At 40.1% G+C, this 19,272-nt stretch overlaps 1 protein-coding gene across 1 annotated transcript; it reads left to right on the top strand.

Annotated features, from left to right (window-relative positions):
- The first annotated feature begins 3,858 nt into the window (after nt 1-3,858).
- On the top strand, nt 3,859-5,454 carry LOC149980486 (CD5 antigen-like). Its single transcript, XM_090188077.1, has 3 exons — nt 3,859-4,169; nt 4,596-4,901; nt 5,027-5,454. Exons 1-3 carry the CDS (start codon nt 3,959-3,961, stop codon nt 5,452-5,454), a joined length of 945 nt encoding a protein of 314 aa, XP_090044203.1. The 5' UTR covers nt 3,859-3,958.
- Nucleotides 5,455-19,272: the final 13,818 nt, after the last annotated feature.

The raw sequence follows: 19,272 nt of genomic DNA, 5'->3' as shown, positions 1-19,272 counted from the left end.
TTACATAGTGACCAATGTTCTTCTGAGTGATAAAACAGCAAACATTAAGACTGTCTACTTATCAGACCCACATATATAATAAATATACTATAATATACTACATTCAGGTGCTTTTAGTACTCACACATGAATTATATCCTGTTTGCAGGTCATGTGTTGTTTTGAGCCAGCAGTAAAAACACACTGACAGGACAGTTCCTCCTATGGCCACTAGCATTGCTTGCTGTTTGGGGTTGTAGGCTGGGTTTCTGTACAGCACTTTGAGACATCAGCTGATGTAAGAAGGGCTTTATGAGTAAAATTGATTTGATGATTGATTTGATAGTCCTCTGAGTGGAACGGTGGGAGACAAACAGGACCCCCCCCCCCCCCCATCTCCCATACTCTTCTTCTCTCCCCTCTCCACTTCTCTCTCTCCCCTTTTCTCCCCCTCTCATCTTCCCCCCCTCTCATCTTCCCCCTTCTCCCCTCTTCTCTCTCTCCTCTTCTCCCCATCTCCTCTTCTCCACTCTCTCCTCCCCCTGTCCTCTTCTCCCCCCTCTCCTCTTTTCTCTCTCCTCCCCTCCCCTCCCCTCCCCTCCCCTCTCCTCTCCTCTCCTCTTCATATTTTCATCACTGACTTCTCACTAGTGATGTCATCATAACCAGTAACCTGTTCCTCTCTTGGCCCAGCCTGACCCTGACATATAGCATCAGGCCTGTTGAGCTGACTTGGGTAACAGACCTCTAGCTTCTACACCACATCCCCCCTTCTCCTGCTCTAACATGAGACCTCATCAGTACCCATTTTGGGTGCTGGTACTGTTTATATTTAGGTGCTGGAACATTAAGCTAATATTCTATAAGAGGTGAACTCAAGCAGTAGAAAGTTAGAGGTGATATTATAGGACACACTATGTGTAACTTTGCTGCTCTGACAGCAGTTTCCTGTGGAGTTTTTTTAACATATCAGTTTGCTGTCGTGTGTTCAACCACTGATCCAAGATAAGTTGCTAAGAAGTTAATCTCACATCATTGACGTTAGGACGTAATGAGAGAGAAGTCATATAGCCTAGCAGTATTTTCCACTCTTCAGTCCACTCTTTATGACAGCAGACTGTGGAGCCCCAGTTAGAGACAGATATGATACCTGCAGTGATACTGATGACCCTGTTGTGGAGCACAGGTAGGTTTTGCTATACTGATATACACTTGTGACAGTTACTGAGATATGATTTTGTAAGATATATTATAATTAGCAGTAAATTATTATTTTTAGTAAAATAACATACAACTGGAAGCAGACAGTAAAAATGTGTCTCAAAGCAGGACAATGATGTGATCACCTGTAAATGTACTTTACTGTAGTCTAACTGTCCATCTGGGGACAGGCACTAATGTCAGTTAAGTTGTGATGGTGTCATGCATCTGACTGTTGTATATTCAGTGTGTCAATGATTGATTGTATCTGTCTCTATGTAAATGAATGAGAGGATATATTATGTATTATATATTATATTGGTGTTATGTTAGAGTAGGAGAAGGGAGGGGTCTAGATGATAGAGGTCTATGAGCTGAGTCAAGATCAACAGGTCCAACACTATACGTCACGAAGAGAGAGAGAGAGAGAGAGAGAGAGAGAGATGAGAAGAGAGGAGGGGTGGGGAGAGAGATTTGAGGAGGAGGAGAGAGAGAGAGGGTAGGGAGAGAGGAGGGGTGGGGAGAGAGATTTGAGGAGGAGGAGAGAGAGAGGGTAGGGAGAGAGGAGGGTTGGGGAGAGAGAAAGGGAGGGGCGATGGGAAAGGAGGGCATAGAGCAAGATAGGTGAGAGAGGAGGGTAGGGAGAGAGATTTGAGAAGGAGAAAAGAGGGAAGGGTAGAGGAGAGAGGAGGGTAGATACGAGAGAAGGGTAGAGGAGAGAGGAGGGTAGGGGAGAGAAGGTAGGGTAGAGAGAAGGGGAGGGGAGAAAGGAGGGAAGGGGAGTGTGGAGGGTAGGAGAGAGAAGGGTAGAGTAGAGACGATGGGAGGGGAGGGGATAAAGAGATTTGCAGAGGAGAGAAGAGGGTAGGGGAGAGATGAGGGTGGAGGAGAGATGGGGAATGTGTTTACACATGGGTGTTGTTGCACCATACCAACGATAAGCCTGTCTTCCCCATCACATTATGAAAGGTCATGTTGATGTTCATTTAACCTCTGTCTCTCTCTTCCTCTGACTCCTCCCTTTCTCTCTATCTCTCTGTCTCTTTCTCTCTCTTTCTCCTCTGTCTCTCTCTTTCTCCTCAGATCTCCAGGCTCAAAGCGTCAGTCCACCAGGTAGGTAGAGTATAAATCTACAGTGATTATAGCAGTTCAATATTAGTCAACTTTATTATCCCACATGGAGAAAGTCATGTGTCCATACAAACCATTCTAAAACCCAATAACAAGTAGTGTTTTATGGAACTACTTATACTTGACATATTATATATTATATTGGTCTGATGTTAGAGTAGGAGAAGGGGGTGTAGATGATAGAGGTCTGTTACCAAGGCAACAGGTCTGATGCTATCTGTCAGGAAGAGAGAGAGAGGAACAGAGAGAGAGAGAGAGAAGGCGTGGAGAGAAAGTGAGATGTCAACAGAGATAGGGCTGACAGACTAACATGCAGCCAACTGAATATCTTGTCTTTACTGACTTCTCACCAGTGATGTCATCATAACCAGCAACCTTTTCCACTCTTGGTCCGGCTCAGCTTGACCCCTGACCTCTGAAATTAATGATTTAAAAAATGATATATATATATTTTTTAAATTAGATTTAATCTCATCTGCAAAGAGAATTACACATTTGCATAGAAGGGGAATGTACACTACATGACCAAAAGTATGTGGACACCTGCTCATCTAGCATCTCATTCCAAAATCATGGGCATTAATATGGAGTTGGTCCCCCCTTTGCTGCTATAACAGCCTCCACTGTTCTGGGAAGGATTTCCACTAGATGTTGGAACATTGCTGCGGGGACATGCTTCCATTCAGCCACAACAGCATTAGTGAGGTTGGGCGATTAGGCCTGGCTCGCAGTCGACGTTTCAATTCATCCCTAAAGGTATTCAATGGGGTTTAGGTCAGGGCTCTGTAAAGGCCAGTAAAGTTCTTCCACATCGATCTCAACAAATTCTCTCTGTATGGACCTCGCTTTGTGTACAGGGGCATTGTCATGCTGAAACAGGAAAGGGCCTTCCCCAAACTGTTGCCACAAAGTTGGAAGCACAGAATAGTCTAGAATGTCATTGTATGCTGTAGCGATTCGATTTCCCTTCAATGAAACTAAGGGGCCTAACACGATCCATTAAAAACAACCCCAGACCATTATTCCTCCTCCACCAAACTTTATAGAAGGGGTGTCCACATACTTTTGTATATATAGTGTATGTACACATGGGTGTTGTTGCACCATACCAACGATAAGCCTGTCTTCCCCATCACATCATGAAAGGTCATGTTGATGTTCATTTAACCTCTGTCTCTCTCTTCCTCTGACTCCTCCCTTTATCCTTTGTTTCTCTCTATCTCTCTCTCCCTCTCCCTGTCTCTTTCTCCCTCTTTCTCCTCTGTCTCTCTCTTTCTCCTCAGATCTCCAGGCTCAAAGCGTCAGTCCACCAGGTAGGTAGAGTATAAATCTACAGTGATTATAGCAGTTCAATATTAGTCAACGTTATTATCCCACATGGAGAAATTAATGTGTCCATACAAACCATTCTAAACCCCAATAACAAGTAGTGTTTTATGGAACTACTAATACTTGTCAACCACAAAGCATTACTGCTGTTAGAATTACAGAATCACTGTCATCATCTGTCCTCACCACTGTGTTTTCCTCTCTGCTGTTTACAGCTGAATACTCAGTCAGACTGGTGGATGGGACCACTTCCTGTTCTGGGACAGTGGAAGTCTTCTACAGAGGAGAGTGGTTGAGTCTATGTTCTAGTTGGTGGAGAATGATCGGAGAGGTTAAGGTTGTGTGTAGACAGCTGGACTGTGGGAATGCTGTAGCTGAATCTAGAGGAGGTCTGGTTGAAAAGGGAAGAGGAGGAGTCATGCAAATTAGTACTTGCAGGGGAAATGAGTCTTCTGTCAGACAGTGTGGCATCAGAAGAGGAGGACCTGGTGTCTGTGATGGTAAATATTATCGTCATGTGACCTGTTCAGGTAAGAGACTGGTCATATTGAGAGATTTATTTATACATTATACAATATTACCATGTATCATGTTTTATGTGTTTTTATTTCATTTAAATAGAGAGAGATGTCAGATGTATTTAAACATTATATTTGTGTTTGTCATATTGGTTTATGGGAGATGTTCATGGGCAGATCATTGTAGTTCAGATGGTACTGAAGTGAAGCTGCCTGATGGATGTCCAGCTGTTTATTTTCTATAAAGTGAAGTGAACTTATTCCTGTCTCCTGCCTGCATTATTCCCAACCCGATCCTGAGTGACTAAGAACCCATTTCTACCTCTTACAGTATCAAACATAGCAAACTACTATCTTTTATCCAACATATTTGTGTTTAGTCCTTGACAGTGTCATCAACAAAACTGATTGAATGTTCAACCAACTCTTTTTCTCCAGAGTCTGTGCGGCTTGTGGATGGAGCTGGTCTCTGCTCTGGGAGAGTGGAGGTGAAGTCCAATCAGTCCTGGGCCTCAGTGTGTGAAGCTGACTTTGACCGGCAGGATGCAGAGGTAGTCTGTAGGGATGTTGGCTGTGGAGCTCCTGCATCTCTACAGGGGGGGCTCTATGGAGGAGGTGAGGGTCAGACCTGGGATAAAGAGTTCCAGTGTAAAGGCAAAGAGTCCCTTCTCCTGGACTGTGACACCTCAGACAGAGAGAACAACACCTGCCTACCTGGTAATGCTGTTGGACTCACCTGCTCAGGTAAGAAACAGTTTGTCACTCAATCAACATTGTTTCTCACCTGGAGTGAAGAATATGAGAGACAATATAGGTGTGTTTTAGTGAGAAAATAGTAAGATTACTGTCTCTCTCTTTTCTTTTCTCAGAGCCTGATGATGTGAGGCTGGTGGGAGGAGACAGTCGCTGTGCTGGTGGAGTGGAGTGGTACGACCAGGGAGAGTGGAGGATTGTGGGTTCAGTCTTGAACGTGAAGGATACAGCTGCAGTAGTGTGTAGACAGCTGGGTTGTGGTTCCACTGTTTCAGTACAACCTATAAAAACCACGAGAGGGTTTTTAGTTTCCTGTTATGGGTCTGAGTCTTCACTGAGGGAGTGTGAGAGAAGTTATGATCTCCATCCTGGACTCACAGTGATCTGCTCAGGTATTAACAAGATACACTATATGGACAAAAGTAAGTGGACATCAGTGGATTCTGCTATTTCAGACACACCTGTTGCTGACAGGTGTATAAAATTGAGCACACAGCCAAGCAATCTCCATAGACAAACATTGGCAGTAAAATTTCCTTACTGAAGGTCTCGGTGAATTTCAATGTGGCACGTCTAGGAGCAACAACGGCTCAGCCGTGAAGTGGTAGACAACACAAGCTCACAGAACGGACCGCCGAGGTTCTGAACCACGTAGAGCATAAAAATGATCTTCTGTTTTAAAACTCACTGCTGAGTTCCACATACTTTTGTCCATGTATTATATCTCCTTCCTGGACTCACAGTGATCTGCTCAGGAAATATCAACATATTATAATTATATTCAACTGATTTCCTTCATTCATACAACTTCCTCTGCACCTCTCATGATGACTGTTTAGCTTGTCAGTCTGCTTTACTAAATAGATCCCTCAGTCAAGTAGGAATCAAATACAACTTAAATATCCCAGAATGCTTTGTATTTGAGTGTTACCTCAGTGAACGTCTCTACTCACTACGACTGTAACAAGGAGAGGAGGAGAGGAAGACGGAGAGGAAGAGGGAGATATGGGAGAGATCAAATATATTTTTATCACTGAGTTCTCACCAGTGATGTCATGATATCCAGTAACCTTTTCTACTCTTGGCCCATCCTGACCCTGACATACAGCATCAGACCTTGTAGATCAGATGGTACTGAAGTGAAGCTGCCAGATGGATGTCCAACTGTTTATTTTCTATAAAGTGAAGTGAACTTATTCCTGTCTCCTGCCTGCATTATTCCCAACCCGATCCTGAGTGACTAAGAACCCATTTCTACCTCTTACAGTATCAAACATAGCAAACTACTATCTTTTATCCAACATATTTGTGTTTAGTCCTTGACAGTGTCATCAACAAAACTGATTGAATGTTCAACCAACTCTTTTTCTCCAGAGTCTGTGCGGCTTGTGGATGGAGCTGGTCTCTGCTCTGGGAGAGTGGAGGTGAAGTCCAATCAGTCCTGGGCCTCAGTGTGTGAAGCTGACTTTGACCGGCAGGATGCAGAGGTAGCCTGTGGGGAGCTTGGCTGTGGGGCTCCTGCAGCTCTACAGGGGGGGCTCTATGGAGAAGGTGAGGGTCAGACCTGGGATAAAGAGTTCCAGTGTAAAGGCAATGAGTCCCTTCTCCTGGACTGTGACACCTCAGACAGAAAACACAACACCTGCCTACCTGGTAATGCTGTTGGACTCACCTGCTCAGGTAAGAAACAGTTTGTCACTCAATCAACATTGTTTCTCACCTGGAGTGAAGAATATGAGAGACAATAAAGGTGTGTTTTAGTGAGAAAATAGTAAGATTACTGTCTCTCTCTTTTCTTTTCTCAGAGCCTGATGATGTGAGGCTGGTGGGAGGAGGCAGTCGCTGTGCTGGTGGAGTGGAGTGGTACGACCAGGGAGAGTGGAGGACTGTGGGAACTGAAGACTGGGACCAGGAGGATGTAGCTGCAGTAGTGTGTCGACAGCTGGGTTGTGGCTCCACTGTTTCAGCACTTCCTGGAATCACCACTAGAGGGTTTGGAGTTTCCTGTTCTGGGCCTGAGTCTTCACTGAGGGAGTGTTGGAGAATGTATAATCGTCTTCCTGGACTCACAGTGATCTGCTCAGGTAATAACAACATATTATAATTATATTCAACTGATTTCCTTCATTCATACAACTTCCTCTGCACCTCTCATGATGACTGTTTAGCTTGTCAGTCTGCTTTACTAAATAGATCTCTCAGTTAAGTAGGAATCAAATACAACTTAAATATCCCAGAATGCTTTGTATTTGAGTGTTATCTCAGTGAACGTCTCTACTCACTACCACTGTCACATGTCATGTTATTGTCACATCTAAATGAGGAAAGTAGTTGAGGAGCTACGTTTTATTTTTCTCTCCTCTTGTTCCAGATGTCCTGCTTCAGCCTGATATCAACATATGTTGTCTCAGTGACTGTAGGCCCACTACTCATGTTGCCCTGTGAGGGAGGGTGGCTGGCACTGTTACATGATGATGTTATTGTCATATCTATAGGAAACTAGTTGAAGAGGTTTTTCTTGTTCTCTTTTATTGTTACAGATCTCCTGGTCCAGCCTGATATCTTCCTGACTGACTCAATGGGAGGGGTCTTCAGGGGCCACCAGGGGCCCGAGATGTTCAGGGGCTACAACTTCACCATCACCTGCTCCACTCAGCCACAGTACCCAGGAGGCTCCTTCCTCCTCACGTTCACCGGCTCCAACAGAACCCAGACCCAGCCAGCTGTCAATCACTCTGCTGCCTTCCTCTTCCCTGCTGCAGATGACTCCCACCAAGGGAACTACAGCTGTGTTTATGACAATTATGTTTTCTCTCATAACTTCTCCTCTGAGAGTGAGCTCCTCTCCCTCACCATCACAGGTAACTGAACATGAACCAGACTTATAACTTTGTCATTGACAGATTTCCCACAGATCTATGTGATGATGATCAGTCCCCTCATCAAAGGTGTTTCTGTTTGCAGCCTCTCCTCTGCCAGCCTTCATCATCAGACACGTTGTAGTGCTGCTGATCCTACTGACAGCCATCACCACCTCCTACCTGTACTACAAGGTAAAGACATTTACTCAGACGTTACAAGTAATTTAAACTAGAGGGGGAGAGAATGGAGATATGTCTGACTGTTGGTGCTGTGTCTCCCTAGCCCTCCAGGAGGCAGAAGAGAGTGAACAGGGTGAGCAGCATGGATCTTTATGTCAATGCCATGGAGATGTTCTCTCTGAGCTCCAGAGCTGAAGCTGGACCGGGAGAGGAGAGAGCAGCCCAGGGGACGGAGTAGGAGTAGAATGAATCTGACCCTACATGCTTATCTTAGGTCAGTTTTGTGTTTTAAATCGATGGTCCGCAGTGGACTGGTGTTTAAAATGTGGTGACAAACCTGAAGTGGTTCTAATTTTAATAACAAGTTCAGAATTAGTTTCTCTTTCTAGAACCTTGGAAGAAATCTAAAAGGAGTGACTGCAACCACCATTATTCATTTAGTTTGGTTTTTACCACCAGAGAAACATGGAGTTCTGGGTAACATGGGGTTCTGGGTAACATGGGGTTTTGGGTAACATGGGGTTCTGGGTATCATGGGGTTCTGGGTATCATGGGGTTCTGGGTAACATGGGGTTCTGGGTAACATGGGGTTCTGGGTAACATGGGGTTCTGGGTAACATGGGGTTTGGGGTAACATGGGATTTTGGTAACATGGGGTTCTGGGTAACATGGGGTTTGGGGTAACATGGGATTTTGGTAACATGGGGTTCTGGGTAACATGGGGTTCTGGGTAACATGGGGTTTGGGGTAACATGGGATTTTGGTAACATGGGGTTCTGGGTAACATGGGGTTTTGGGTAACATGGGGTTCTGGGTATCATGGGGTTCTGGGTATCATGGGGTTCTGGGTAACATGGGGTTCTGGGTAACATGGGGTTCTGGGTAACATGGGGTTCTGGGTAACATGGGGTTTGGGGTAACATGGGATTTTGGTAACATGGGGTTCTGGGTAACATGGGGTTCTGGGTAACATGGGGTTTGGGGTAACATGGGATTTTGGTAACATGGGGTTTGAGTAACATGGGGTTTGATTATGTTAAGAGAGTTGCTCAGTAATGTGTGTTTTGTGTCCAGAATGCTTTTTGCTTTTGTCTTCATCTTATTATTATTATTTATTATCTGTTAGATTCTTTATCTTATTTAGTGTCTCTTAGATTCTTTGTCTTATTTAGTGTCTCTTAGATTCTTTATCTTATTTAGTGTCTCTTAGATTCTTTATCTTATTTAGTGTCTCTTAGATTCATTATCTTATTTAGTGTCTCTTAGATTCTTTATCTTATTTAGTGTCTCTTAGATTCTTTATCTTATTTAGTGTCTCTTAGATTCTTTATCTTATTTAGTGTCTCTTAGATTCTTTATCTTATTTAGTGTCTCTTGGATTCTTTGTCTTATTTAGTGTCTCTTAGATTCTTTATCTTATTTAGTGTCTCTCAGATTCTTTATCTTATTTAGTGTCTCTTAGATTCTTTGTCTTATTTAGTGTCTCTTAGATTCTTTATCTTATTTAGTGTCTCTTAGATTCTTTATCTTATTTAGTGTCTCTTAGATTCTTTATCTTATTTAGTGTCTCTTAGATTCTTTATCTTATTTAGTGTCTCTTAGATTCTTTATCTTGAAGTGTTTCCATTATTAGTCCAGGTATTATTACAATCATCTGTTCATTCTTTGTATTTTGAATTTTTTTTTAATAAAGGGGTTTGTTGTTGTTTACCTTATCATGATGTTATTGATTATAAATGTTATGATATTGATTATGATGTAGATTAGTGTTATGATGTTGCTCTCTAAACTGCCATGTAATCAACTGGATGCTTTTAATAAAATTACAGGCTGTCAGTCTTGTGTGATTTAATTATTAGACAGACTACAACATACAGTATGAATTAACTGAGATCAGTCTGTGTGATTTCCCTCTTGGACAGACTACAACCTACAGTAAGAATTAACTGAGATCAGTCTGTGTGATTCCCCTCTTGGACAGACTACAACATACAGTATGAATTAACTGAGATCAGTCTTGTGTGATTTAATTATTAGACAGACTACAACATACAGTATGAATTAACTGAGACCAGTCTGTGTGATTCCCCTCTTGGACAGACTACAACATACAGTATGAATTAACTGGTCATACATTTGGCAGGAGGTTAGGAAGTGCATCTCAGTTTCCACCTCATTTTGAGGTCTGTGTGCATATAGCCTGTCTTCTCTGGAGAGCCAGGTACTGACCTGTATATAGTCCTGCTATTGTTATTTTACTGTTGCTCTTTAATTACTTGTTACTTTAATTTCTTATTCTTATTCATTTCAGCATTTCTTTTGAAAGTTTCCCAACTAAATACTGGTATGTTGAAAGCTGTTGTGTAGGTCAGTGGTGTCGTGGTGCCTGGAGAAGTGGGTATACAGTACTCTAATTTAGTAAAACATTTTCCAAACTAAATACTGGTATGTTGAAAGCTGTTGTGTAGGTCAGTGGTGTCGTGGTGACAGGAGAAGTGGGTATACAGTACTCTAATTTAGTAAAACATTTTCCAAACTGAATACTGGTATGTTGAAAGCTGTTGTGTAGGTCAGTGGGGTAGTGGTGACAGGAGAAGTGGGTATATAGTACTCTAATTTAGTAAAACGATGTGAAATATTATATGGGAAACAGTGACATACACTCTGAATGACCTAAAACTGTAAATACCCATATTGGTCTTTCACAGTCAGACCAACCCAAGCTGTACTGTTCAGTAGGATAATAGTAGACCAACCCAAGCTGTACTGTTCAGTAGGATAATAGTAGACCAACCCAAGTGGTACTGTTCAGTAGGATAATAGTAGTCCAACCCAAGCTGTACTGTTCAGTAGGATAATAGTAGACCAACCCAAGCTGTTCTGTTCAGTAGGATAATAGTAGACCAACCCAAGCTGTACTGTTCAGTAGGATAATAGTAGACCAACCCAAGCTGTACTGTTCAGTAGGATAATAGTAGACCAACCCAAACTGTTCTGTTCAGTAGGATAATATTAGACCAACCCAAGCTGTACTGCTCAGTAGGATAATATTAGACCAACCCAAGCTGTACTGTTCAGTAGGATAATAGCAGACCAACCCAAACTGTACTGTTCAGTAGGATAATAGTTTTACTATTATTGAAACAGAGAGACTGACGAAGAAACAGGTTTCAGAATTGATCTCATTTTTATTTCAGGTTTTCGTTCTCAAATTCAGACTTTTTTAAACAGAAAAACAATACGAGTATATAACAGTATATAACAATGCTTAAACCACATCAGGAGACCACATTTGAGTTTTGGAAAGAATCTAAGAAATGTAGATTTTAATTCAAGTGTGAACCTATAGTACAGGCACCTAGCACTATTGTTGGATTAACAGTGTTTATATAGTACAGACACCTAGCACTATTATTGTATTAGCAGTGTTTATATAGTACAGGCATCTAGCACTATTGTCTGATTAGCAGTGTTTCTATAGTACAGACACCTAGCACTATTGTTGTATTAGCAGTGTTTATATAGTACAGACACCTTGCACTATTGTTGGATTAGCAGTGTTTATATAGTACAGGCACCTAGCACTATTGTTGTATTAGTAGTGTTTATATAGTACAGACACCTAGCACTATTGTTGTATTAGCAGTGTTTATATAGTACAGACACCTAGCACTATTGTTGGATTAGCAGTGTTTATATAGTACAGACACCTAGCACTATTGTTGTATTAGCAGTGTTAATATAGTACAGACACCTAGCACTATTGTTGTATTGGCAGTGTTTATATAGTACAGACACCTAGCACTATTGTTGTATTAGCAGTGTTTATATAGTACAGACACCTAGCACTATTGTTGGATTAACAGTGTTTATATAGTACAGACATCTAGCACTATTGTTGGATTAGCAGTGTTTATATAGTACAGACACCTAGCACTATTGTTGGATTAGCAGTGTTTATATAGTACAGACACCTAGCACTATTGTTGTATTAGCAGTTTTAATATAGTACAGACACCTAGCACTATTGTTGGATTAGCATTTTTAATATAGTACAGACACCTAGCACTATTGTTGGATTAGCAGTGTTTATATAGTACAGACACCCAGCACTATTGTTGGATTAGCAGTGTTTATATAGTACAGACACCCAGCACTATTGTTGGATTAGCAGTGTTTATTTAGTACAGACATCTAGCACTATTGTTGGATTAGCAGTGTTAATATAGTACAGACACCCAGCACTATTGTTGGATTAGCAGTGTTAATATAGTACAGACATCTAGCACTATTGTTGGATTAGCATTTTTAATATAGTACAGACACCTAGCACTATTGTTGTATTAGCAGTGTTTCTATAGTAGACACCTAGCACTATTGTTGGATTAGCAGTGTTTATATAGTACAGACACCCAGCACTATTGTTGGATTAACAGTGTTTATACAGTACAGACACCTAGCACTATTGTTGGATTAGCAGTGTTTATATAGTACAGACACCTAGCACTATTGTTGGATTAGCAGTGTTTATATAGTACAGACACCTAGCACTATTGTTGGATTAGCAGTGTTTATATAGTACAGACACCTAGCACTATTGTTGGATTAACAGTGTTTATACAGTACAGACACCTAGCACTATTGTTGGATTAGCAGTGTTTATATAGTACAGACACCTAGCACTATTGTTGGATTAGCAGTGTTTATATAGTACAGACACCTAGCACTATTGTTGGATTAGCAGTGTTTATATAGTACAGACACCTAGCACTATTGTTGGATTAACAGTGTTTATACAGTACAGACACCTAGCACTATTGTTGGATTAGCAGTGTTTATATAGTACAGACACCTAGCACTATTGTTGGATTAGCAGTGTTTATATAGTACAGAAATCTTATGTTTATTTGACTCTGATGATAAAGAAATATAAAATATTCCTGTAAAGGACTGTGTTAAATATTTAGGAATACATCTGTCAAAAAACACTTAGTCAGACAACACATGAATTTCTCTCCTAAAATTAAGAAAACCCAAAATATATGTAATTATTGTCTACAAAGAGATCTTTCTATACTTGGGAGAGTACTTTTGTCCAAGGCAGAGGGACTGTCTGGTTTTGTGTACCCCTCATTATCTTTATGTGTAAATCCTGCTACTTGTAAAGAGATCAACAAGACCTTTCTTGACTTCATCTGGAAAAATACATCTCACCAACTAAAAGAGTCAGTCCTCTAATAAAAGACCTGAAGGAGGTCTGGAAGTGTTGGACTTTGTGACATAAATAACACTTTCAAGATCAACTGGTTGAAAAGATGTTTGATCAATACTGATTCAATATGGTATTTCATTCACCCAGAGACTGGACCTACTTATCCACATCTACTGTGTCCCCATCCAGAGACTGGACCTACTTATCCACATCTACTGTGTCCCCATCCAGAGACTGGACCTACTTATCCACATCTACTGTGTCCCCATCCAGAGACTGGACCTACTTATCCACATCTACTGTGTCCCCATCTCACAAACTAAAAGAGTCAGTCCTCTAATAAAAGAGCTGAAGGAGGTCTGGAAGTGTTGGACTTTGTGACATAAATAACACTTTCAAGATCAACTGGTTGAAAAGATGTTTGATCAATACTGATTCAATATGGTATTTCATTCCAAATAGTGTGTTTCATAAGTTAGGAGGTCTTCAATTTTTACTGAAATGTATTTATATTCCTGAAAGATTACCCGCTAAATTGTCTAGGTTTCACCAACAAGCTTTAATGGCCTGGAAAATATGTTTCCTGCACATTTTATCCCCACATAAAGCTCTTTTGGGGAATAATTCAGACATGACTGTACGGAATAAGTCATTGTTCTACCCCAGCTGGCATGAGAGGAATAACGACTTTGTTCTTGATGTTTTTGACAACAGAGGTTATATTCTCACATATGAACAATTTATAACATTGAAAGGGTTTCCAATACCTTTCAGAGAGTTTATTTCTGTGATCAGAGCCGTTCCCAGGGGTCTAACTACACTAATGAAAACTCATCTTATCTTTGGTAATGATCACAAAGTTTATCCAGAACTCAGAGCCGTTCCCAGGGGTCTAACTACACTAATGAAAACTCATCTTATCTTTGGTAATGATTACAAAGTTGATCCAGAACTCAGAGCCGTTCCCAGGGGCCTAACTACACTAATGAAAACCCATCTTATCTTTGGTAATGATCACAAAGTTTATCCAGAACTCAAAGCCGTTCCCAGGGGTCTAACTACACTAATGAAAACTCATCTTATCTTTGGTAATGATCACAAAGTTTATCCAGAACTCAGAGCCGTTCCCAGGGGTCTAACTACACTAATGAAAACTCATCTTATCTTTGGTAATGATCACAAAGTTTATCCAGAACTCAGAGCCGTTCCCAGGGGCCTAACTACACTAATGAAAACCCATCTTATCTTTGGTAATGATCACAAAGTTTATCCAGAACTCAGAGCCGTTCCCAGGGGTCTAACTACACTAATGAAAACCCATCTTATCTTTGGTAATGATCACAAAGTTCATCCAGAACTCAGAGCCGTTCCCAGGGGTCTAACTACACTAATGAAAACTCATCTTATCTTTGGTAATGATCACAAAGTTGATCCAGAACTCAGATTGGAAGGCGTGGGTTTACTTGAGAGATCTTGTTGTAATAAATATATAAGACAAATTCTCCGTTCACAAAACCAACTTCCACCGAGAGGAAAGTGTTTGTGGAACCTGTTTATTATTTCTGACCTTGTCTGGAAACATGCCTGGTTAAGGCCTTACAAATACTGTAGAACAAACAACGTTAAGGAAGGGCACTTTAACATGTTACATCAGATATATCCATGTCATTCTATGATGTCCACATGTGTGCCTGGTTAAGGCCTTACAAATACTGTAGAACAAACAACGTTAAGGAAGGGCACTTTAACATGTTACATCGGATATATCCATGTCATTCTATGATGTCCACATGTGTGGCTGGTTAAGGCCTTACAAATACTGTAGAACAAACAATGTTAAGGAAGGGCACGTTAACATGTTACATCAGATATATCCATGTAATTCTATGATGTCCACATGTGTGGCTGGTTAAGGCCTTACAAATACTGTAGAACAAACAACGTTAAGGAAGGGCACTTTAACATGTTACATCAGATATATCCATGTCATTCTATGATGTCCACATGTGTGGCTGGTTAAGGCCTTACAAATACTGTAGAATAACAACGTTAAGGAAGGGCACTTTAACATGTTACATCAGATATATCCATGTAATTCTATGATGTCCACATGTGTGGCTGGTTAAGGCCTTACAAATACTGTAGAACAAACAACGTTAAGGACACTGCCTATGTTCTACATGGAGGATATAATATGTTACCATTATGAACACTGCCCATGTTTTACATGGAGGATATAATATGTTACCATTATGAACATTGCCCATGTTCTACATGGAGGATATAATATGTTACCATTATGAACACTGCCCATGTTTTACATGGAGGATATAATATGTTACTATTATGAACACTGCCCATGTTCTACATGGAGGATATAATATGTTACTATTATGAACACTGCCCATGTTCTACATGGAGGATATAATATGTTACCATTATGAACACTGCCCATGTTCTACATGGAGGATATAATATGTTACCATTATGAACACTGCCCATGTTCTACATGGAGGATATAATATGTTACCATTATGAACACTGCCCATGTTTAACATGAAGGATATAATATGTTACCATTATGAACACTGCCCATGTTTTACATGGAGGATATAATATGTTACCATTATGAACACTGCCCATGTTCTACATGGAGGATATAATATGTTACCATTATGAACACTGCCCATGTTCTACATGGAGGATATAATATGTTACCATTATGAACACTGCCCATGTTTTACATGGAGGATATAATATGTTACCATTATGAACACTGCCCATGTTTTACATGGAGGATATAATATGTTACCATTATGAACACTGCCCATGTTCTACATGGAGGATATAATATGTTACCATTATGAACACTGCCCATGTTTAACATGGAGGATATAATATGTTACCATTATGAACACTGCCCATGTTCTACATGGAGGATATAATATGTTACCATTATGAACACTGCCCATGTTCTACATGGAGGATATAATATGTTACCATTATGAACACTGCCCATGTTTTACATGGAGGATATAATATGTTACCATTATGAACACTGCCCATGTTCTACATGGAGGATATAATATGTTACCATTATGAACACTGCCCATGTTCTACATGGAGGATATAATATGTTACCATTATGAACACTGCCCATGTTTAACATGGAGGATATAATATGTTACCATTATGAACACTGCCCATGTTTTACATGGAGGATATAATATGTTACCATTATGAACACTGCCCATGTTCTACATGGAGGATATAATATGTTACCATTATGAACATTTCTCTCCTGTGTGTGTTCTCTGGTGTATAGTCAGATGGCTAGATGGAACAAAACTCTACATCAGAAAATACATACATGAAGGAGTTGTTTCATGATATCAATGAAATGATGTCACAATGTAGAATGTTTTAACATTGTAGAAGGAGTATTTTAATGATGTCACAATGTAGAATGTTTTAACATTGTAGTAGGAGTATTTTAATGATGTCACAATGTAGAATGTTTTAACATTGTAGTAGGAGTATTTTAATGTAGTCACAATGTAGAATGTTTTAACATTGTAGTAGGAATATTTTAATGATGTCACAATGTAGAATGTTTTAACATTGTAGTAGGAGTATTTTAATGATGTCACAATGTAGAATGTTTTAACATTGTAGTAGGAGTATTTTAATGATGTCACAATGTAGAATGTTTTAACATTGTCGTATGAGTATTTTAATGATGTCACAATGTAGAATGTTTTAACATTGTAGTAGGAGTATTTTAATGATGTCACAATGTAGAATGTTTTAACATTGTAGTAGGAGTATTTTAATGATGTCACAATGTAGAATGTTTTAACATTGTAGAAGGGGTATTTTAATGATGTCACAATGTAGAATGTTTTAACATTGTAGAAGGGGTATTTTAATGATGTCACAATGTAGAATGTTTTAACATTGTAGAAGGGGTATTTTAATGATGTCACAATGTAGAATGTTTTAACATTGTAGAAGGGTTATTTTAATGATGTCACAATGTAGAATGTTTTAACATTGTAGAAGGGGTATTTTAATGATGTCACAATGTAGAATGTTTTAACATTGTAGTAGGGGTATTTTAATGATGTCACAATGTAGAATGTTTTAACATTGTAGAAGGAGTATTTTAATGATGTCACAATGTAGAATGTTTAAACATTATAGTAGGAGTATTTTAATGATGTCACAATGTAGAATGTTTTAACATTGTAGTAGGAGTATTTTAATGATGTCACAATGTAGAATGTTTTAACATTGTAGTAGGAGTATTTTAATGATGTCACAATGTAGAACACTAAACGTTTGCCCCCTGTTCAATTGATTTCTGCATGATATGGATATTAGCCTCGGGGGGAAAATCCAGGCTCTGAATTGAAAGAGTGCTATTTATATGATATAACAGAAAGTGACTAACACAAAAAGTGTTACTTTTTTTTAATATCTATTTTTAGAAAAATTAGGAAGATGAGAGTTCTAGAAGCAAGTGAGTTTTAGGAAGACGAGAGTTCTAGAAGCAAGTGAGTTTTAGGAAGACGAGAGTTCTAGAAGCAAGTGAGTTTTAGGAAGACAAGAGTTCTAGAAGCAAGTGAGTTTTAGGAAGACAAGAGTTCTAGAAGCAAGTGAGTTTTAGGAAGACGAGAGTTCTAGAAGCAAGTGAGTTTTAGGAAGACGAGAGTTCTAGAAGCAAGTGAGTTTTAGGAAGATGAGAGTTCTAGAAGCAAGTGAGTTTTAGGAAGACGAGAGTTCTAGAAACAAGTGAGTTTTAGGAAGACGAGAGTTCTAGAAACAAGTGAGTTTTAGGAAGACGAGAGTTCTAGAAGCAAGTGAGTTTTAGGAAGACGAGAGTTCTAGAAGCAAGTGAGTTTTAGGAAGACGAGAGTTCTAGAAGCTAGTGAGATTTTTTTTTAAAAACATTGTAGAAAAATATATATATTTAGAAATACGCGTGTTTTCTTGTTTTTAATTGTTGACAGCCAGTAGACACCATGTTTTTATATTGGTGAAGCATTGTAGTTGATTATAATGTGAAATGGAAGTTGTTTTTTGTTGGAGGTGAGCAAACTTGTTCGAACAAAAATATAGGACGTATTTGTTGTCTTAAGGGGGAAGGTGTTACAGGCTTTGGTTTTTCCATTTATGTTTTGAGGTTGGACTTTAGCACGTCTAGCTCGTTAGCACGTCTGGCTCGTTAGCACGTCTGGCTCATTAGCACGTCTAGCTCGTTAGCTTCGTCTAGCTCATTAGCACGTCTAGCTCGTTAGCACGTAGGACGCACTGATTGGTGTCACCTCATTAGTCAGTTTGTGTTACACCTGTGCTGCTTGTCCATCTCGTTAGTGGGAAGGTGTTTCACCTGAGCTGGTCCAGGTGCTATTTAAGAGTGTCTGGCCCAGTGCTCCAGTTGTCTTGATAGATGTGACAAATCAAAACCTTTAGTTGCACTACCGTTTTGGTTTAAGATGTTTTTATTTCAGGTTGAAGCTTCTTTCTGAAGAGAGCTTTTTTTTTTTTTAAGAAAAAAAAAAATGAATACAAACAAGCAAACCTGGTCGGTTCCGGGGATTGGTATAGCAAATACGTAAGATTTTCATGGACTGAAAAGGAGATGGAACCTTGGGGCAGGGAAACTTTTGGAAGGACCATATTGATGGGATGCCTCAGGATAGAGGTGAAGGAAGTACTCTGCCTTCAAGGCAACCCAAATGAAAAGGGTTTTGATGTGACGTTTCACAAGCAAGAGAAACATGATGATGTATTGAAGATGGCAAAGGAAGCGGAAAGAAAAGGACCCCTGTGCCATTATGCGGTGACCAGCCTGGCAAAGAACAACTTCAGGGTGGTCACCGTAAACATGTACAATCCGCACGTGAAGAATGAAGAAGTGAGGGCCTTTCTGGGGAGGTACATGGACAATGTCTCCTCAGCGAGGTACCTCAGGGACTCCCTGGGTTTCTGGAACGGGAGGAGAGGGTTCCAGGCGTTACTCAGGGAGTCCCCGAAGAGTGTGGATGGCTACCTCCATCCTCCGGCGATGTTCTCCCTGGGGGCTGACAGGGGAACACTCTACTAT

The sequence above is a fragment of the Oncorhynchus mykiss genome, chromosome 10 (genome assembly GCF_057628025.1).
Source record: "Oncorhynchus mykiss isolate SJ-2025 chromosome 10, ASM5762802v1, whole genome shotgun sequence".
NCBI classification, from domain to species: Eukaryota; Metazoa; Chordata; class Actinopteri; order Salmoniformes; family Salmonidae; genus Oncorhynchus; species Oncorhynchus mykiss.
Note: the sequence above shows the minus strand (reverse complement) of the source record. Positions and strands in the feature narration are given on the sequence as shown.

What these genes read in the sequence shown, in the direction of transcription:
- LOC149980486 (XM_090188077.1), top strand. Translation starts at nt 3,959, where the DNA reads ATGATCGGAGAGGTTAAGGTTGTGTGTAGACAGCTGGACTGTGGGAAT. An exon ending in TCGTCATGTGACCTGTTCAG is followed by an intron (nt 4,170 to 4,595) that starts GTAAGAGACTGG and finishes CTTTTTCTCCAG; the next exon opens with AGTCTGTGCGGCTTGTGGAT. An exon ending in TGTTGGACTCACCTGCTCAG is followed by an intron (nt 4,902 to 5,026) that starts GTAAGAAACAGT and finishes TTCTTTTCTCAG; the next exon opens with AGCCTGATGATGTGAGGCTG.